This window comes from Chlamydotis macqueenii, chromosome Z (genome assembly GCF_036417535.1).
Source record: "Chlamydotis macqueenii isolate bChlMac1 chromosome Z, bChlMac1.mat, whole genome shotgun sequence".
Classification (NCBI taxonomy): domain Eukaryota; kingdom Metazoa; phylum Chordata; class Aves; order Otidiformes; family Otididae; genus Chlamydotis; species Chlamydotis macqueenii.
The window spans coordinates 52436630-52458412 of NC_141593.1; the positions used below are offsets into that span (position 1 = coordinate 52436630).

Sequence of the window (21783 nt, forward strand, 5' to 3'; positions counted from 1 at the left end):
GGTGCGCTCTATCCCACTGTCCATGTCGCTGACAAAGATGTTGAACAGGGCCGGGGCCAACACGGACCCCTGTTGGGCTAAAACCCTCGATGAGCAGCATTTTAGTTTTACAGTGTACAAATGATGGCTTGAGTGATAGAGTCAATTAACACATAAGATTATACAGTAATTTAGGTTGAAACAGACTCTGGGAGGTCACATAGTCCCTGCTTGCTATGAGGACACAGACATTTCAGCAGGCTTCTGGAGGATTTTAAGAGACGTAATGTTCCTCCAGTAATTGTTAAGAAATACCACAAGGATCTGCTGAAGAGATCAAAAACGGCCATCTTACTAACTTGCTAATACAACAGCTTGTTGTCGTTGTTGTCACTGCCCTTTGGGTTGAGGAGCTGCACATCGTGGTCGGCGCTCAGCAGAGGCGATACATGCACACGGCCCTGCCAGCCGCCCCGGGAACGCGGTAAAGCCGATGGGGACGGATTTTCATCTAAATGTCTGTCTTTGTGCAGCACCGGCCATTGCCACAACTGCAGCCACAAGACAACAGAACGCCCCAGGGCGCCAGGAAACGGCTCCGTAACCTGCACGGACAACATGGCGGAGAACGCCGCCTCCTTCCCCACCCCTTCCCCCCGGTTCGCCGGCGGTCCCGACAGGCACTGCGCCGCTCGTCAGAGCCTCTCGCTCTCCCTATTGGTGAGAGGGGGTGGCCGCGCGGCCGCCAGCCCCCCCCCGCCCCGCCAGTCGCCGCGCTCCGGCGGCGAGATGGCGGCGCTGGAGGTGCGGAGGATGGAGGGGGACGTGGAGGACGGGGAACTCTCCGACTCGGACTCCGACATGCCCGGCGCTGGCTCCCCCGGGGACCCGCAGCAGGTGAGGAAGGGGCGGTGGCAGGCCCCGAGCTCCAGCCGGTGCCGCGCCACCCCTGGAGGCGGAAGGCCCGGCCGGCAGAAGGCAGCGACTGGGCCGCAGGGGCCGTGCCGCAGCCGCCCGTGGTGCCCCGCACCTGGCCAGGGGGCGGGAGGCGCCGGACGGGCCCGCTGGGGAGCGGGGGCGGCCGAGCCGGGGCCAGTACGGCCAGGGCGCCTGGGTCAGGGGGGCCCTTCCGCAGGAGCGACTGCTTGTCCCGCAGCCTCGGCCCAGGAAGCGGCTTGTTCCTCCGATGCCCGTTCGCTGGGGAAAACCATGTGCTGCCGCGGGGTGGAGGAGGCTTTTGTTGCTGCTGGGCGCTGGGTTTGGTGAGCAAAGGAGAGTGCTCACCGGTGTCGCTGGTGGCTTCAAGAACAATAGAAACAAGCAGCTGTAAAACGCATGAAAGCAGCAAGTGGCGGTTACTGCTTTGCCCTGACTTTAAGCTCTGTTGCATCCGTGAATTGCTGAAGAGATATTACTTATTTCCAAGTGTCTCATGTTTTCAGGTTTGAGTGTATTCTGAAGTTTATGAGGAATTATGGCGGTGTGTGGGCGGGAAGAGATCTGAAAGTAAGATAAATCGGTATATGACACCGTATGTGTAAGAATTCTTTAGTTATTTTGATTTAATTGCAATACAGTTCTGGGGTGTGTAGCACAAAGCAAATTATTACAGATGTGAGATTATTTTTAAATTTATGCAGTTGTTAGTGTTTTGCATGATGGAATAAATTTTAAGTTAAAGGTTTGTGTTTCACAACAGAATAACATAAGCTGAAGGTTTCTGTTTTCTGTTTGCTAATAGGAGGAAGAAGAAGTGATGCCATAATGTTGGGGAAAGCAGTAAGGTTAAAGAAAGAATTTTTATTTCACTTCCAACTGAAGGAAGAGATCTTAACTTTTAAAGATCAGATGATAGCGTATGACTTTATGATAGGACACCAGTTAGGGAAAAACTGGAATTATGAGTAAGGAAAATGCTTACTGCAGATTACTGCAGACAGTGTGACCGAAAGTTTCCAGCAATTGGGAATGACAGTTCTGGTTACCCATGGTGATTTCGCAGGTTGGGCAGATTTGAGCAGGCTTGCCTTTCATATTTTAGTTTATCTGTCAGGTGTATGAGGAAACAGGATTTCTTGTATATTTTTATAGCATTGGGACTTCTTTTGTAAAGTATGTTGAAACCTTTAGGATTTTTGTCCTAATTAATAAGAAGCCATAGTGAGTCTGTGGTCTGTTGGTGGTTTAAAGGAAGAAAACCCTATTTTTTTCTGTAAGGTACTACTGTCCCCAGCTGGTCATTTGCTGTCCTGATCGAACCAGAATCAGCACACTGTTAGCTTCTCAAAGTCTGAGCAGTATCCAAGTTTTGCAGGTTTGGTTTTGGGGTTTTTGGTAATTTTTTTCTTCTCACTTGAGTCTCTGGGAGCACTGTTGTCATTGCAGCTCACTAGTCTATACCCATTTCAGACTCCAGAGAGAATATTAATTTCTGTGCTGTTAAAAAAACTTCTTGTAAGTTGCCATGGTGGTTTGGGTTTTTTTAATCTTTCTTAGAACTGCTGCGCATGTTGTGTCTTTGTCTGATTTGGGAATTTTTGTAGCTTTTCCAGTTTCATAATAATTTTAATTTAGTTCAACAAAGATTATGTTAGGTAGATCAGATTAACTCCTGATGTGTGGGGTTTTTTTTGTGGCAGCCATGGTGTCTTTCATACACAAGCATTCAAAATGCAGAAGTTTCCTAGGATGCTCCTGCCAACCGTAGTCCAAAAGGTGCTCATAGAAGACTGCCCGGTCACATGAGTCAAAATTAAGTTTACTAGCTAATCAAATCTTTGGCATGAGTTGATAGCTCTTCTAGTTTACAAGAGTAATTAAACTAACAGACATCTACTTTTCCTTTTCAGAAACCACATGATGGCAACGACTCAGGCAGACCGTTCCAGAGCAGCATTTCATCATGTGCCCCAAGTGTTCCTTACCGGACAACCAAAAGCGTGGATTCAAGTGACGAAAGCTTTTCTGAATCTGATGATGACAGTTGTCTGTGGAAACGAAAACGACAGAAATGTTTCAGCTTTCCTCCTGCTAAATCTGAGCCTTTTCAGCTTAGCCAGAGCCACCAAAAACAAACTGCTCTAGGTGGCAAGAAGGTCAACAACATTTGGGGTGTGGTGCTTCAGGAGCAGAATCAGGATGCGGTGGCTACTGAACTTGGGATTCTAGGCATGGATGGTAGTATTGACAGAAGCAGGCAGTCTGAGACTTACAATTATTTATTGGCTAAAAAGCTGATGAAGGAAGCTCAGCAAAAGGAGGCAGAGACTTTAGATAAAGAACTGGATGAATACATGCATGATGACAAGAAAACATTGCCAACAGAAGAAGAGAATGGGCAAGGCTTTCTCAAACGGAAGCGGCCTATAAAGGATAGACTGGGTGAAAGACAAGAAATGAAATATAAAGGAAGGTATGAGATAACAGAAGAAGATTCGGAGGAAAAGGTGGCAGATGAAATTGCTTATCGGTGAGTTTAGTAACAGTGTATCTTGACTTCCTTAAGTATTGGTAAACTGTTGATAGAAAAGAAGATAGGAGGGAGAAAAAGCTTTCTCACTGCTAAATATGTAAGACATCATACCAGGTTACAGAAAGCATGAGTGCCTTGTGTGTATTTCCAAAATCCTGGTGTTAAAATGCAGCATTATGGCTGGGTATACTTGTAGAAGCATCTAGTAATACTGTCCTTTTTTTTTTTTTAATTTAACCAATTAATACCTGCTGTGGTCACCGTGAAAATCTGGCTAAGTTATAAATCTTTGGAACGGGTAGGTGGCTTGCACAGTGTAGTGTTTTGGAGAGCACAGCTTCAGAAATACACATTCGGTATGTGGAACATGCTTATCTGGAGAAAATGTGTTGCTACTGTTGTCACCAAGGGCTGCGCCAAGGTTAGACACGGGCACTGAAATCAAGCCTTGCCTCTTTGTTGTGAAACTGAGCTGCAGTTCTGTGCTAATTTATGGAAGCCAATGTTGATGTTTCCGAATTCCATCTGTTTGCACACTTATCACCATCCAGTTCTTTTCACAGTCCTGATATTTAGTTATTGTACACTGACCTGAGTCAGAAAACTTAACTGCCTAAAAGCCGGGTGCTTTTTTTAAAGAGTTACTTTGCAGACAGATTTGTTTCCTGAACCAATTTGCTGTACAGTTTCCTTTGAGCTGCCACTGATAGCACTGGACTGATGGCATGAGGGAGGGCACATGACTACAGGCATTCTGACTTGGATTGACTTAAACTGCCACAATTCTTTTTCAGCAGTGCAAGGGAAGAAAATTACTTTAAATAGGGAACAAGAGTTACAAGATTTACTAACAGTTAACTTGATGTTTAAATAAAACCTGGGTGTATTGATCATGGTTGATTTCTTACATGTGATACTTAGTATTGCCAGATGCTGAAATACATCAGTTAGACAATTACTAATGCTGTTACCAGTTCTCAGTAGCTTCCCATTTATGGATTTAAAAACTTTAAGCATGTCTCTTATAATAAACTTTTCTTTGTTATATTGAGCTGCATCAAAATAGCTTCATCTAATTTTTTACAGTAGCAGTGGTGCTGAACTGCATCAGTAGGATTGTGGTTATGCACATCACAGTACTGTTATTTGATCTGTGCTGTGCCATCTGTACCTGGATTCATAACCTTTTGTCGTTTTGGCCCACACAGTGAACTGAAATCAAATGAGTTTTTTCTGACTCTCTGGTGCCATTTTTGCTCTTTACCTCGTTCAGTTCCTGTTGCAGTGCACAACTGCTTGTTAAAGCAGGCATACAGGGGTTGTGCATGGCCAGAATGAACACTAGGTGGGGATTTGACTGTAAGCTGCCACTGCTACTAACAGAAGGCCTATTTAACTGGCTCTTTAAGGAATCCTGGTTATCTTAAAGTTCTCTGGATCTTTGAGAAACATTTCCATCTCTTCCAGTAATTCACAATTTAGAAGTCAATCTTATAAATATTTAAGAAAGTATTTACCTTCTGGTGCTTTATCATTCATTGAACACAGTGAGAATAAACACAAAAGTATAAAGTTAGGCAGGGTGGGTAATCGTTTTCATGATTAAGACAACTGTTACTAAAATGGGAGTTTTTACATTTAATTTCAGGTAACTTCAGTCATACAGTTGAAGCTAACTTGTTGTTCTAAGTAGTTGTTCATATTGGTGGTCAGACACCTTCTATTATGCAGTCATTGTAATGTATGCAACTTTATAGCACAGTAATGTCACTTGAAGCAATTAGACTAGACAGGGATCTTCATGAAATGTTGGTAACAGTCATGGTCTGTTAGTCCCCAAAGTGTAAAACCACTGAGTTGTAGGGCTTGGGACTGTGCTTAATGAGAAGGTTTGTTATTTAAAAATTAGAATTTAGTGTATGAACTTGTGCTTTGGGTAAGTGGTAGTGATTCGTGGGCTTACAATGTTTTCCAATGTTTTCCAATACGCCCTGTACATATTTTGGCACAGGGAATAGATGCTCCATAAGCCTCCCTCTTCATGAAGACTGACAGTGAGAATTTCTGAATAAGGATGTTGTTGCTAACAAAAGAATACAATTTAACTCAGTAATATTGCAATTTTTTTTTGTTTGCATTTTATAGGTTATCAGAGGTTAGTCGTCAAACTGATTTCTTTTTTGTTATGTAGGTTTGTGTGAATGGCACATGATACACGGGAACTTTTATACCTACTGTTGTCTCCAGTTAATTGTTGATGTAACTGTAGAAGCTGTAATTTTAACTTAAATGCACAGTAGACTTTTATACCTCATTTTCAGAGATTTATACAGGTCTTTGCAGTTTCTTGTTTCATTTAATCTTTCACCCATCAGTAGAAGAAAAATAATTGCTAAATGCATTTTCATTGAAACAAATTTGTAAAATGCGTACTTTAGAAAAAACTATCCCTCAGAAGCTTGGTATTTTGAAGTCTAATTCAAGAAGCTGTTGGAACACATTTAAATGTATAGACTCTTCAATTTTAGCACAGTTTTCTGTCGCACAGAATGAATTATTAATTATGGAAGTTCCATAGAATCATGGTTTGGGTTGGAAGGGACCTTTAAAGGTCATCTAGTCCAACCCCTCTGCAAGGGGGTTGGATCAGGTTGCTCAGAGCCTTATCCAACCTGGCCTTGAATGTTTCCAGGGATGGGGCATCTGCCACCTCTCTGGGCAACCTGCCTCGGTGTTCCATCACCCTTATTGTAAACAATTTTTTCCTAATGTCTAATTGGAATCTACCTCCCTCTATTGTAAAACCATTACCCCTCCTCCTATTTCAACAGGCCCTGCTGAAGAATTCCTCCCTGTCTTTCCTGTAGGGCACCTTCAGGGTACTGGTAGGCTGCTATAAGGTCTCCCTGGAGCCTTCTCTTCCCCAGGCTGAACAGCCCCAGCATTCTCAGCCTGTCCACGTAGGAGAGGTGCTCCAGCCCTCTGATCATCTTTGTGGCCCTACTCTGGACTCGCTCCAACAGGTCCACATCCTTATGTGGAGGGCACCAGAGCTGGGTGCAGTACTCCAGGTGGGGTCTTACAAGAACAGTTTTACTTCAGAAATCATACTCACAATAAATGTACTTTTTCTTTCCCCTCCTCTCAGGCTTTGTGAGCCAAAGAAAGATTTAATTGCTCGAGTAGTGAAAATAATCGGGAAAAGAAAAGCTATTGAACTGCTTATGGAAACAGCTGAAGTGGAACAAAATGGTGGACTGTTCATAGTGGTAAGAAAAATGTGATGTTGGGGGGGTGGTGACACACAACTTTTTACATAGTACTGTTGCACGGCTTATGTTGGACAGGTTCTCCCAGAGTTTCATGGCCTTCTCTCACCATGTAATACGTAACACATGAAACTTGCTTAATAAATAGTGATGTAACCATCCAGTAGGATTTTGGTAAACAATGAGATTAATGAACTTGGAAATTGCCCAACTTTTTGTACTGAGATTAGTATCTGATTGGTGGTGATAGCATTGTGTCTGTTACTTGAGATCTTTCCCTGACAGACTTAAGAGTCAAGAATTCTGAAGCCTAAATAAAAGCTTGTAATGCTAAGATCCAGATGAAGTGTCTGGCACATTGCTTCAGTAAGTCAGGTGGATGTTTAACCGCACTGACTGAACTCTGGGTTAATCGGCATGCTATCAGAGGTCAGCATACTCAGTAGTGAGCATTTCTAATGACACATTTGAAGAGTTAGCTTTATTAGACAACCATTGGCTTGTGTATCAGTAGAGCAAAGCTGGGTGCTGATTTCTGTTACAACTCATGGTAAAATCCTGTACTTAATGGTTAGGCTATCAATTTCTCTGTATGTTTTTGGTTTTGTTAAATAATGGGCCTCACTGCAAAAGTTTGGGGGCGGGGCAGGGTGAAGACTGGGAGGGAACCAGTAAGTACTTTCAGGCATTTGTTTACCGTTTACATCTTTTAAGTTCCATCATTAGAAGTAGAGAAGGGAAGGGGGGAAACCAACCCCCCTCCCAAAAGAAAGAAGAAAACCACTACCACCCCCCCCAAAAAAGCAACAACTTTCCAGCTAGCAACTTCTCTTAGAAGCCTATTGTCTTGAAAGATTAAAGTACTGTGGTGGTTTAGCCCGGATCACCACACAGTTTCTTATTCACCCTGCCCCTACCTAGTGGGACAGGGGAGAGAAATTGGGAAGAAAGGAAAACTCGTGGGTTGAGATAAAAACAGTTTACTGAAAATACTAAAAACTACAAAGCTAACAGGATATAAGGATATTAATATCTACAAAATATACAAAATGAACAATGTACAATTTCTCACCACCCGATGTCCGAATGACCGACGCAGCCCGTCCTGAGCAGCGATCACAGGAACAACACCGAGCAGCAAGCAAAGGGGGAGAGCAAGCTAGCAAGGTAGAGGGAACGATGCCAGCAAGCAAGCAAGAAGAAAAGAATGCCAAGGGTGCCCAAACGGATACCCGACAAGAAAAGGAATAACTGAAAATGATGCCCCCTCCCATGGGCAACCCCCACTTATATACTGAGCATGACGTTTATGGCATGGAATACTCTCTTTGGCCAGTTTGGATCAATTATTCTGTCTGTCTTTCGCCCAGCTTCCCGCATCTGCACGCTAACGAGACCTTAACGAGACTTGGAAAGCCAGACAGTGTCCTTGGTCTCATTCACAACAACTCGTATCATCAGAATGTTTTTATCAACATTCTTCACACACAAAATCCAAAACACACCAGCTACTGAGAAGAAAATTAACTCCATCCCTGCTGAAACCAGGACAGTATCCACCCCTTATTCCATACCATTTACGTCATGCTTATAGATATACACACAGATATCACTATCTCAATCTATGAGCTATCCCTCCAAAGTCTGTTGAGTTAATTTAGTCCATGACTTTGGGCCCCATCTGTGATAGCAGTCTCTCAGGGCAGGAGAGATGGTGTGTAGTGTGGAGTTGTTACATACTGCATCTGGAACTCGTAGCTGGTACCTCTGGCGCGGCTGGTGTATCATGTCCATGGTCTGCAAGTTGAAGATGTTGATCTCGAGGAAGTTGTTGGTCACCAGTTCTGACTCCATCACTGCTGCACATCACTCGGTTTCATCGAAGCTTGTTCTTCACTGTTGAGTGTGATTCTTGCTGCACTACCTCTGATAGAACATAAAAGAACTACAGACATGATTATATACAGTTCAAATTATTGGCTGTTTTCACCTAGAATCAAATCTCCTTGAGGTACACATCGGACTTCCCCATCCTCCCGCATCACCCACCAAGTACATCCAGGTCCTTGAGCGAAAGCAATCCCACGGATGGGTTTGCCTTTGCCCAGAGGAGGAATAACCCAGACTGTTTTCCCCAACATATTCCTTACATGCACCACAGGAACTTTATCACCATCTACAGTATGTAAAAGTTCAGATTGGGCAGGGCCAGCTCGATTGATGGATCCCCGAGTGTTGACTAACCAAGTGGCTTTTGCTAAATGTTTGTCCCAGTTTTTGAAAGTTCCACCACCCATTGCTTTCAGTGTAGTTTTCAGCAGTCCATTGTACCGTTCAATCTTTCCAGAGGCTGGTGCGTGATAGGGGATGTGATATACCCACTCAATGCCGTGCTCTTTGGCCCAGGTGTCTATGAGGTTGTTTCGGAAATGAGTCCCATTGTCTGACTCTATTCTGTCTGGAGTGCCATGTCGCCAGAGAACTTGCTTCTCAAGGCCCAAGATGGTGTTTCGGGCGGTGGCATGGGGTACAGAATATGTCTCTAGCCACCCAGTGGTTGCTTCTACCATTGTAAGCACATAGCGCTTGCCTTGGCGAGTTTGTGGGAGTGTGATGTAATCAATCTGCCAGGCCTCTCCATATTTGTATTTCAGCCATCGTCCTCCATACCAAAGAGGCTTTAGCCGCTTGGCTTGCTTAATTGCAGCGCATGTCTCACAGTCGTGGATAACCTGTGCAATAGTGTCCATGGTTAAATCCACCCCTCGATCACGAGCCCATTTGTATGTTGCGTCTCTTCCTTGATGACCTGAGGTGTCATGGGCCCACCGAGCTAAAAATAGTTCACCTCTGTGTTGCCAGTCTAAGTCCACTTGGGAAACTTTAATCTTAGCAGCCTGATCCACTTGCTGGTTGTTTTGATGTTCTTCAGCGGCTCGACTCTTGGGTATGTGAGCATCTACGTGACGTACTTTTACAACAAGCTTCTCTAACCGGGCAGCAATATCTTGCCACAGTGCGGCAGCCCAGATGGGTTTGCCTCTGCGCTGCCAGTTGCTCTGCTTCCATTGCTTTAACCACCCCCACAGGGCATTTGCCACCATCCATGAGTCAGTGTAGAGATAGAGCTTTGGCCATTTTTCCCGTTCAGCAATGTCTAAAGCCAGCTGGATGGCTTTCACCTCTGCAAACTGACTTGATTCACCTTGGCCTTCAGTGGCTTCTGCCACTCGTCGTGTAGGACTCCACACAGCAGCTTTCCACTTTCGATGTTTTCCTACAATACGACAGGATCCATCAGTGAACAAAGCATATCGCCTCTCATTTTCTGGGAGGTTGTTGTATGGTGGGGCTTCTTCTGCACGTGTCACCTCTTCCTCTGGCGGCATTCCAAAATCTTTGCCTTCTGGCCAATCTGTGATTACTTCTAAGATTCCTGGGCGATTGGGGTTTCCTACTCGGGCTCGCTGTGTGATCAGTGCAACCCATTTACTCCACGTGGCATCAGTTGCATGATGTGTAGAGGGGACCTTCCCTTTGAACATCCAGCCCAGCACTGGCAGTCGGGGTGCCAGGAGGAGCTGTGCTTCAGTACCAACCACTTCTGAAGCAGCTCGAACTCCTTCGTATGCTGCCAGTATCTCTTTTTCAGTTGGAGTATAGCGAGCCTCAGATCCTCTATATCCCCGGCTCCAAAAGCCTAGGGGTCGACCTCGAGTCTCTCCTGATGTTCTCTGCCAAAGACTCCAGGTAGGGCCATTCTCCCCAGCTGCGGTGTAGAGGATGTTTTTCACATCTTGTCCTGTTCGGACTGGCCCAAGGGCTACTGCATGAACAATCTCCTGTTTAATTTGTTCAAAGGCTTGTCGTTGTTCAGGGCCCCATTTAAAATCATTCTTCTTTCGAGTCACTTCATAGAGAGGGCTTACAATCATACTGTAATTTGGAATATGCATTCTCCAGAAACCCACAACACCTAAAAAGGCTTGTGTTTCCTTTTTGTTAGCTGGTGGAGCCATAGCTGTTATTTTGTTGACCACATCCATTGGAATGTGACGACGTCCATCTTGCCACTTTACTCCTAAAAACTGGATCTCTTGTGCAGGCCCCTTGACTTTGCTTTGTTTTATTGCAAAACCGGCTTTCAGAAGGATTTGGATTATTTTCTCCCCTTTCTCAAAAACTTCTTCTGCTGTGTTGCCCCATACGATGATGTCATCAATGTATTGCAGATGTTCTGGAGCTCCACCCTTTTCTAATACAGTCTGGATCAGTCCATGGCAAATGGTGGGGCTGTGTTTCCACCCCTGGGGCAGTCGATTCCAGGTGTACTGGACACCCCTCCAAGTGAAAGCAAACTGTGGCCTGCATTCTGGTGCCAGAGGAATGGAGAAGAACGCATTGGCAATATCGATGGTGGCATACCACTTGGCTGCTTTTGACTCCAGTTCATACTGAAGTTCTAGCATGTCTGGCACGGCAGCACTCATTGGTGGTGTAACCTCATTTAGGCCACGATAGTCCATTGTTAGTCTCCATTCTCCATTAGATTTTCTCACTGGCCATATGGGACTGTTAAAGGGTGAGCGGGACTTGCTGATCACTCCCTGGCTCTCCAGTCGACGAATCAGCTTGAGGATGGGGATTATGGAGTCTCGGTTGGTGCGATATTGCCGCCGGTGCACCGTGGTAGTAGCAATTGGTACCTTTTGTTCTTCAACCTTCAGCTTTCCCACAACGGAAGGGTCCTTTGAAAGTCTGGGCAAGATGGACAGCTGTTTATTTTTCTCTGTCTCCACGGTGGCTATACCAAAAGCCCACCGGTGCCCTTTTGGGTCTTTAAAATACCCACTCCTGAGGTAATCTATACCAAGAATGCATGGAGCATCTGGGCCAGTCACTATGGGGTGCTTTTGCCACTCATTCCCAGTCAAACTTACTTCAGCCTCCAATACAGTCAGCTCTTGGGATCCTCCTGTCACTCCAGAAATACAAATGGGTTGTGCCCCTTTATAGCTTGATGGTATTAGAGTACACTGTGCACCAGTGTCTACTAGAGCTTTATACCTTTGTGGGTCTGATGTGCCAGGCCATTTAATCCATACAGTCCAATAAACTCTGTTGTCCCTCTCCTCCGCCTGGCTGGAGGCAGGGCCCCTCTAGTCCTGTTTGTAATATTTTCTATTCACTTTCTGTGAATATGAATCAGAAGTTCCTTCCATAGGATCAGAGGTAAGATCAGCCCTTCTACGCTGTCTGGGGAACTGCCCACTGGAGACTGGAGCAGCAAATTGCCTGGAAGAACCTCCCTTTGTGATTGTTTTACCTCGCAACTCACGTACACGTGCCTCTAGGGCCGAGGTAGGCTTTCCATCCCACTTCCTCATATCCTCTCCTTGGTCACGCAAGGTAAACCATAGGTCATCTCGTCGGGTGTACTGTCTCCCTTGAGCAGGAGGAGGATGAGGTCTTCTTCTAATAGCTGAGATATTAGTCCGTGCAGGTGGGGAGCAAGAATCTTCGAGTTTCTCACACACCTCAGATAGTTTTTCTAACAGTTTTTCAAACTGGCTTTCAGATTTCTCAGTCAGTCTTTCTATAGCTGAGACACAGGCCCGCATCGGGGAAGAGAGATTGTCTTCATATTGTCGGAGCTGGTTAGCCACTGCACGTACTGGTGGCATCTCATCATCTTTCCAACTCATTGCTGCCAATGAGTTGGCATACGATGATGGTGCACTCTGTACAAATTTCCGCCACATGGGTCGGGTACATTCAATTTCATCTGGATCTACGGATGTCCGTGGGTCATCCAGGTTATGATAAATCAGCTCCCGAACAGCTAATTCTCTCAGAAACTGGATACCTCTCTCCATGGTGGTCCACTTGCTTGGGTGGCATACAATATCTTCCTTAAAGAAATACCTGTCCCTCACGCCTGACAGGAGTCGCCTCCAGAGGCTGCAGGCTGCTGACTCTCTTCCAATCGCCCTGTCAATGGCTGCTTCCCTAGACAGAGATCCCAGCTGCCTGGCTTCCCTGCCTTCTAATTCCAGGCTACTGGCCCCTCTGTCCCAGCATCGGAGCAACCAGGTGACAAGTTGCTCACCTTGATTACGGCTGAAATCTTTTCGCATATCTCGCAGCTCACTCAGGGATAGGGATCGGGTGACTACCTCACCTTCTGCCTCTCCCTGATCATGTGATGGGCCTGGTTCATCATCATCTTTCACTATGCGAACTGATTTTTTGGTGTATTTCTTATGTACAGGGGCAACTGATACTGGTGTAGATGATTGGTTTTTCGGTTTCTCTTTGGTACTGCTTGCCGAGGTTTGAGTAGCCACAGTGTCTGGCGTGGGGGCTGAAGCAATCGCAGTGCCCGTAGCAGGGGCTGGGGTACCTGCAGCGCCTGCCGTAGCAGCTGAAGTAGCTGCAGTATTTGTAGCAGCAGTTTGAGTAGCCACAGTGTCTGTTGCGGGGATTGGAGGAGCCATAATACTTTTAAAAAACTGTTTAAACTTCATCAATATCAAGATCTGAGATAGCTGCAAGAGACTTGTCACCATGAACATGGTGGTAGGGGTATAAAAAGGGTATTCAAAATTCTCAAAAGCTGTTGAAATTAGCTTGGTGAGGTGGGGAAAGCTGTAAACAGATGTTCCCCCCGAGGCCTGGCTTCCCGGAACAAAACAACAGGTATAGTTCCAAACAACACCCACAAGATGGCTCCCGAAATACCCGGGTGGAGCTGCTTCTGCCTCCTCGCTCTGCACACTGCCCGCCGCCATTGAGTACAAATATGAAAATGGTCCCGTTACCAGCAATCTCACTAAACAAATCAGTGCCGCATAGCACAGCAGAACGATACCTTTGATCCAACACACATCATTGATAAAGCGTGCACAAACACCGACAAACAGAAAATACGGCAAGTAGGGTGCTATCCAGTACAGCTCTAAAAACAACTGCGAGAACAAATAAAACAACATTGTGCCCAGCGATGACCAAACCGACTTAATGAACACTTGTAACAAATCTGTTTTCAACACACTGTGTTCAAACCTGTCCTTATCTCAACCCTTCGGGACTGACCAGGGCTTGAACCTTGGATCCTCCGACTACGGTCCGATGATCTCACGACTGATCTAGTGAGGCCCCTTCGAGCCCCACGTTGGGCGCCAAAAAAGACTGTGGTGGTTTAGCCCGGATCACCACACAGTTTCTTATTCACCCTGCCCCTACCTAGTGGGACAGGGGAGAGAAATTGGGAAGAAAGGAAAACTCGTGGGTTGAGATAAAAACAGTTTACTGAAAATACTAAAAACTACAAAGCTAACAGGATATAAGGATATTAATATCTACAAAATATACAAAATGAACAATGTACAATTTCTCACCACCCGATGTCCGAATGACCGACGCAGCCCGTCCTGAGCAGCGATCACAGGAACAACACCGAGCAGCAAGCAAAGGGGGAGAGCAAGCTAGCAAGGTAGAGGGAACGATGCCAGCAAGCAAGCAAGAAGAAAAGAATGCCAAGGGTGCCCAAACGGATACCCGACAAGAAAAGGAATAACTGAAAATGATGCCCCCTCCCATGGGCAACCCCCACTTATATACTGAGCATGACGTTTATGGCATGGAATACTCTCTTTGGCCAGTTTGGATCAATTATTCTGTCTGTCTTTCGCCCAGCTTCCCGCATCTGCACGCTAACGAGACCTTAACGAGACTTGGAAAGCCAGACAGTGTCCTTGGTCTCATTCACAACAACTCGTATCATCAGAATGTTTTTATCAACATTCTTCACACACAAAATCCAAAACACACCAGCTACTGAGAAGAAAATTAACTCCATCCCTGCTGAAACCAGGACAAGTACTTATTAACAAGTGTTTACCAAGGAGATGAAAGGACACAAATCCTGGTGGCACAGGTTCCTCTGGCAGCAGATCAGAGTACGCAATTTGAAAGGCAGATCATACTGTTTTTTCTTTTTGTACCAACAGGATGGTAGAAGTACGTGGCATCTGCTGTTTCAAGAACATACTTAAAAATTTACCTTCTCTGTTCTTAGAACTTTTGGACTGTACTTTACTTTGTTATTTAGCAGAAAAGTATCACGTTAGTACAATATTAGAGCACTGGAGTAATAGTTCAACTTTATATACTATAAATGCTAGTTAAATAATAGTATGATAATTATTGCTTATAATTTACAGAAGTTTCAAAGCTGAGTCCATTCATGCTTTAGTATGACACATTGCACCAGTGTGACACTGAAAACTGTTGAAGCATGGAACTACTGTGTTGTGAGGAGAAACTTTTAAGCCCATGTTGAGTTTCATATGCCTTAGACAGAAATGCAAAATCCTGCAGATAAGCAGATAAGTTGTAATTGCTCAGCACAGTTAAAAAAATGAGCTCTACATAATTTTATGAAATTCATTTTTGACATTTTACTGTACTTATGTATTAGGAATGTTCTGAACATTTAACTTAGTGTATACATTTTTGCAGATAGTTGTGAGAGTAGTTAGAATACTGTTTGTGTTTTGTTTCTTCATAGTATGTAGTTGAACAGTTTGGTGTTATGTTCTAAAGCAGTTTTTTTGTGACCTCATAGTTTACCTGTCCAAATGTAGCAAGCTGGTTGTTGACCTTCTTATGACTAGTTCAGTCACAGATAAAACATAGCCAGGGTTGTTTTTATGTAATACTTAACACAGCAGAACTTAGATTTATTTTTTTTTTAATTCTGTCTCAATACAAAGTATTCTCTTAGATGATATTTTTGTATCAACACTTACATATGAAGCTTGCTATTACTACTTTACTCTTTCCCTATTCAGAATGGCACTAGGAGAAGAACACCAGGGGGTGTTTATTTAAACCTGCTAAAGAACACACCTAGCATCAAAGAAGAACAAATCAAGGTAAAATCATCAAGAGTGCAAATGATTGTCCATGGTAAATTTTCACTTTACCACATTACAGAAAAAAAATAAATAATGTGCTCTTCTACCTTTCTTCCAAAAAATTGCTCTTCTACCCCTCTTCCATGCCCTTGTAATTGTCTCTTTCTTCTCTTGCTAATACTGGCAAGTGTTTAATGAGGCAGCAATTTTCACTCAACAAACTTGGTTGATGGTGTGAGACATCATTTGTCATACAAACCTGTGGGAAAAATATGTGTAATCCTGTCATCATGGAGATTGTGATGTATACATGATGTGCGGAAAACGGACTCCACAATCTGTAAGATTGTAAAGTAGGTATGTTTATTCAGTGCTGGGCAGCGTGGAGGCATAGTCCCACCAAAACCGTGCACACCTGCTGCGGCAACTCACTTTAAATTTATATAACCAAGTGTTACATATACATAAAGTTTCACAATATGCCTATACATATGCATGACCTATCCCCATGTTGTATTAAAATTAGTCCCAAGAGGTCTTTTCATAAACTCCTCCCGTCTGGGCTTGTGCAGTGCCTTCTGGTGGTGGTCGTCAGGAGGTTGTGGGGATGAAGGTAGTGACTCCTCTTCGTCACCGCTAGTAACCTTTTGTTCTTGCGCAAACTCAGTTATCCCTTGGGTTTTATTCAAGCTGCAGGGTCGGTTTCAGCTGGTTCTTGAAGCAACCCCCTAGTCCTTCCCAGGAACTGTCTTTCGTGAAGAATTGCAAGACTTTCTGCTTCAGATAGTTTGCACAATGGTTAGCAAATTGTTAAGCACTATTTATCAACTTGATTCCTTAGTATGCACAGCAATAATTAATCAATGCCATATCTACTAAAATTTCTTTAACTCCTTCTCTCATACAACTCTCTGATTTGTGTATGCTTAGCACTTGACTTGCATCTTTTGGGGAGAAAGAAATCATTAATGTTTTGTGAATGCAATCTGTGATTTTTAAAATACAAGCAGAGATGAAAGGCAGGTAGCAGCGTTTAGCTCTGCTACATCATATTCTCCCCCTTGAAATATGGAGGAAACTTGTAACAGTCATATTTTGCAGTAGAGAGATCTTAATTGAGGTTCACAAATGTTTGACAGTAGAGACCTGAACTTAAATTGACCTTTGGTCATATTTTCTCTACAGGTCCTTCTGTATGGCAGTGTGACCCTCTGGTCTGCCACTCACTCCTCCCAGTTTTTTATCATCAGCAAACTTTAAATGAAAACTTAGCGATACTTAGTTACATACACTTTGAGATCACTGAGAAATTATGTAATTATGGGGCATTTTTCTTAAGTGCAGTCTATCCTCATACTTCTGCTATCAACAGTGTATATCTTAGTTAAATATTATTGAACAGTATTTGTAATAAAAATGTTTTATTCCTTTGTTTTCTGAAGGAAATACTAGTAAAATCAATATGCCAAACTTTTTTTTTTGTTTGTTTTCTTTCAAGGAAATATTCTATCTGGAAAACCAAAAGGAGTATGAAAACAAAAAAGCTGCTAAGAAGAGGAGAATACAAGTTTTAGGAAAGAAGATGAAAAAAGCCATTAAAGGGCTTAACCTGCAAGAATATGATGATGCATCTCGTGAGACTTTTGCTAGTGATACGAATGAGGCTCTGGCTTCCCTGGATGATCTGCAGGAGGGGCATAATGAAGCAAAGATGGAACCTGAAGATATTATTGAAATTGATAATGCTCACGATTTGGAGATCTTCTAGTTACTGATGTTCTTGTTAACAAAGTCTCTATAAAACACATTAAATGAGCCTTTCTTATAATCCCATGGCTTCTTGTTTTCAAAAGCTGCAGAAACATGGGAAATACTTGATGCTGAAGAACATGACATAATTCTTAGCTAAATTTAACAGCATGTAAGATGTTAATTGTCCTATTATTTGTTTGCTGAGTCCTCAAAAACTGTTAAGATTTTTCTAGATAACAGCTCTGCATCACTATGTTTGTTCCTTAGGAATTTTTTTAGCCACATATTAGATTTAGGAGTTAAGGCTATGTTTTAACCAAATACATATTTAATTTGCTGGAGCTAACAAAGTCATCAAGTGAGCAATGCTCCTCATTACAGTTGAACAGAAAAACAGTATAAAGTTAGTCTTGATACAAAAGATAGATTGTTCTTAATACGGCAGTGTGTTGATAAGAATAGCAGTGTTGATAGGATTAAGACCTAAAACAGATTGGTTCGTGAAATAAACTTACTTTTAATGGTCAATGACCTTTGAATAACAGCCTTGTAAATAAGCACTGTTGAGCAATGTATGTTTTAAATTTCTGCAGCACTGTAATCCTTTGCATTGTAATAGTGGCTTGAGCCTCATACCTGATCTATCTAGACTTTCCATGATTGGACGCACACACACAACTTACACAGATCTTTTTGTTTGCAAACAAATACAACTGAATGCTTTGAGTAGTGAGATTTTACTAATCTGTGTTCCCCTCAAGGGTCTGTAGACTCTATGTGCACGTAGAAGCCCTTTACCTTGCATTCCTTATTTCCATGCTTCTGATGTGTGCAGTAGGATAAACTAATGCGCGACTTGCAGAAGTTCTGAGGTTTTTCTATGCTGGCTCTTAAGAAAACAGTAGTATGCAAAAGATGATTTTTTTACTTAATGCAGAAGACTGTTGTGTAGCTTGTAAGTTCAATTGAAGACAACTTTTGTGTTGAATATTAGTTTTAATATAATCAAAAAACAAGTGCAACACTGATTATGTATGATGTCTAAAATACTTTGTCACTAATAAGCTGTGTTTTCTGTGACTAGATACTAATATTTCAAAAATATTTTATACTGGAAAATAATGAATGAATTCATTTTCAAACCCAACAACAAACTTCTGCACATAAATTTTGTTCACCTGCAGTCCATGGATTTCAGAAGCAAAGCATATCAATAAAACATGTAATGAAGTTATAATATTGGATGTTTAAGTACTGTCAAGAGCTAGTATTTAAAGGACTTCAGTATTTGAAGAAAGTTCTTTAAAATGTAGCACATTCCATGATATGCTTTATTAAATTTAATTAGAGTTTTGACTTTTCTGCATTTTTCTGTTCATGTGCCAGAGCTCCCTATTGTTAAGAAGTTACTGATCAGATGTGAAGCATGCCTTTGCTGGTAGTAGTTGCTCTTACTGAAATAACAAAAGGTTTTTATTTGTTTATTAACTTATCTGACAAACCTGTGATGGTCAAGAGTACTGAACCGATAACTCATGTAAGGGAAACAGAATTTTGTACTATTTAATTAGTTTGAAATATACTATTTGATGCTGGTTTTCGAACTGCTTGGGGATATCCTAACAATTTTCTGGATAGGATCAGCAAATGTTAATTGTATTTTAAGTAATTTTATTGTTATGTAATTTGCTGCTAGTAAGCACTGTTTATTTTTTAAATGTTAATATTTTTAATGTTGATTTCCCAGGTAACGCATACTGAAACAATGTGTAAAGTCTTCTCTTTAACAAAAGGAAGATGATACAAAGTGCCCATTCCTTCCTTCCAGCATTTGACTGACTAGCTTTTGCATATCTTCTGCTTTTTCACTCTTTTCTATTTTCTTTGGCTTTCAGTACAGTCCTTTTGAAAGGAAGCCTGTTCAAAACTATGAACAACTACCCTGCATTCCTATTACACCAGTGATTTCTTTTTCTTTACCTTTTGTATTAAAAAAAAATTGCATTAAGCAGCACCAGTTTTTGTGTAGCACTGCAGTGGCTGCAGTCGAACTTTGATCTGTTAGTGGGGTCATGGTACTGATCCTTCTCTCTGCAGCTTGGTACAGGCCCCTGCCCTCTTACATGGGGTGCTGATGTGTGATCGTGGCAGCCTGGCAGTGGCCACACCATGAGTCCATGTGTGACAGAGTTTAGGGCTTTTGTCAGGAAGCCTTGGGTTGAGCATGGTCAGTACTGGAGCTGAGGAGTCCAGGGCTTTGCAGTCTGGTGCAGCAGTAACCACAGTTTCCAAAGGGACTGATGCAGATGTGCAAGGGTGAGAGAGAACAGACTGTGATGTTTCTGCATATTGCTATAGATCTGCCTGTTTTGTCTGTATCTGACTGAGGATGCTGGAAGGTGTTAAGAGGGATACAGTGGTGGTCATTTTCATCTTCCTCATTAAACAGCTTTTTATTCCTCTTTATTTTCTTTTACCAAAACTACTGCAAGAGTAAGAAGCATGCATGTGTAAGGCTAGAGTTTTTATCTCTCAGGTCCTACATATTCAACTTGTTTAGGTTTTCCTGAGCTGATACTTGGAGATAAAGCAGCTTTGTGGTGCTTGTTAGGGGACTGTGGATGGTGATCGAACTGGATTGTGTGGGCTGTGCTTCATCTGGGAACAGATAAGCCTCACTGTTTATATTTTAGTAGCTGATGCTTTACAGACAAAAATGCAAATACAAAGGTTGTGTTTTATGTTCTTAAGTTTGATGGGCAGATGTGATTGAGGCATCATCTTTATTGCAAATGTAGACTGCATACTGCTGGGACAAATCTCACCTTCCATCCCTTAAGCTATAGCAGCATAGTAAGCCATCTCTGTCATGCCTGAAGTGGACAGTGAAAAATGAGGCAAATGTGCTCTGGTTTCAAAACACAAAGCTTGTTAGGACCGAAGATGTTTTTCTTCCATATATCCCAAATTCAAATAAGAAGACAATAGTTTTTGGTATCACAGGGAAAATTAATTATTCCATTTTTTTAGAGGATCATGAAAGATCCACTTTTAGAGATTAGAGATTCTCCTTCCCCTTTCAAGTAGATGATCTCATTTAAAGGTTTTTGTCTTCCAGGTAGTGATGGTGAGATCAGAAAGTAGTTTTGTACTGTTTGCAGTTTAATATTTGTCCCATATTCCCTCAGGTGCTGCTGGGTGTCTGCAGCAACTCCTGTTGAAACCAGTTCCAAACTTCAAGGTGGATGGCAAATGCTTTGCTGCTCTCTCCGTACTGTCTTCATAGTGCTAGCAGGACATTTTATCTTGAAGCTTATGACTGTCCAAAATCTAAATCTTTTATTCTGTTTTTCTTTATTTTGATCATAATTTAAAAAAAAAATTGTCTGACGGTGACTCCTTTGTTACATTATGTGAAACAACTAGAGACAGGTATTTGGCACATGTGGGGTTATTCATTCTATAGATAGGTTTGTTAAGGACACTGTGGTTTCTGAAAGACCTACAAGGAGCCAAAGGGGAAAACAGCAATTACAAGGTATAAAGGTGGTGGGAAAAGTGAATGAAAAGGAGATGAGTATATTAATTATGACAATCGCTGTTATGGAGAAGTTGAATTCCTTGTATTTTGTCAGAGTAAAGGTATGAAGGGGTAGACTGGGTAATAAAATTACAAGTTTTTTAAAAAATGGGTTTTTTCGGTCTGTTATAAAACTTTGCTATGAAAACTCTCATTACTTAGCCTCTTAACTTACAGCATCCTCTGCTGCTGCAGTTTTGACAGGGAAAAGTGCCAGAGGCACTTTTTAAAAGCTTCATTTATTTCAATGTAAGGAGGAGAATTGTATTCATAGCCCCAGTGAGTTTGAGCTTACTTAGTACCCCACTACTGTTCCTAATTCTTACTGATCAGCAGCATGTCAAAGATGCAAGTCTGTTTCTGAAGTACTGTGGTACTTCAGTGATTCTGGGACTATCCAGTCTTAGAGCCTTTGCTTCATATTTTAAGGGATTCAAGAACTGGTAGAGAGAATGATTGCAGTTTCTTAGGACCGTCTCTTGGATTGAGCAGGCAGCTGGAGAGCATATTGCACAGTGGCAGCCTTACACAGTGGCAGCATTTGCAGCAGCGACCTCTGCATAATTTTGACCTACTGCATCCTGTCTCTCTCATGACCTGCCAGGCCTTGGGAAGTTCTTGTCGAACAAAGCTTCCCAATATTTAGAAGAGACATATTTGAATCTTTCTCTCCTTATCTGCACTACTGATAGATGCCACTTTATCAGAGCTGTAGAAGGAAGGAACACTCACCTGAGACTGGTTTAATATGGCCCAGCCAAACATACTTCTAGAATAACAAACATCTAGACGTAAATACTGATGAAAATA

At 42.6% G+C, this 21783-nt stretch overlaps 1 protein-coding gene across 1 annotated transcript; it reads left to right on the top strand.

Annotated features, from left to right (window-relative positions):
• Positions 1-721: 721 nt before the first annotated feature.
• On the top strand, positions 722-21080 carry PHAX (phosphorylated adaptor for RNA export). Its single transcript, XM_086770639.1, has 5 exons — positions 722-876; positions 2829-3448; positions 6600-6720; positions 15576-15659; positions 17140-21080. The coding sequence occupies exons 1-5, from the start codon at positions 769-771 to the stop codon at positions 17407-17409; spliced, it is 1203 nt and encodes a 400-aa protein (XP_086626765.1). The 5' UTR covers positions 722-768; the 3' UTR covers positions 17410-21080.
• The last annotated feature ends 703 nt before the right edge of the window (positions 21081-21783 follow it).

Excerpts from the sequence above, each read along its gene's own strand:
- PHAX (XM_086770639.1), top strand. The coding sequence starts at position 769 with ATGGCGGCGCTGGAGGTGCGGAGGATGGAGGGGGACGTGGAGGACGGG. Across the intron at positions 3,449-6,599 it reads GCAGATGAAATTGCTTATCG|GCTTTGTGAGCCAAAGAAAG; the intron begins GTGAGTTTAGTA and ends CCCTCCTCTCAG. Across the intron at positions 6,721-15,575 it reads ATGGTGGACTGTTCATAGTG|AATGGCACTAGGAGAAGAAC; the intron begins GTAAGAAAAATG and ends TTCCCTATTCAG.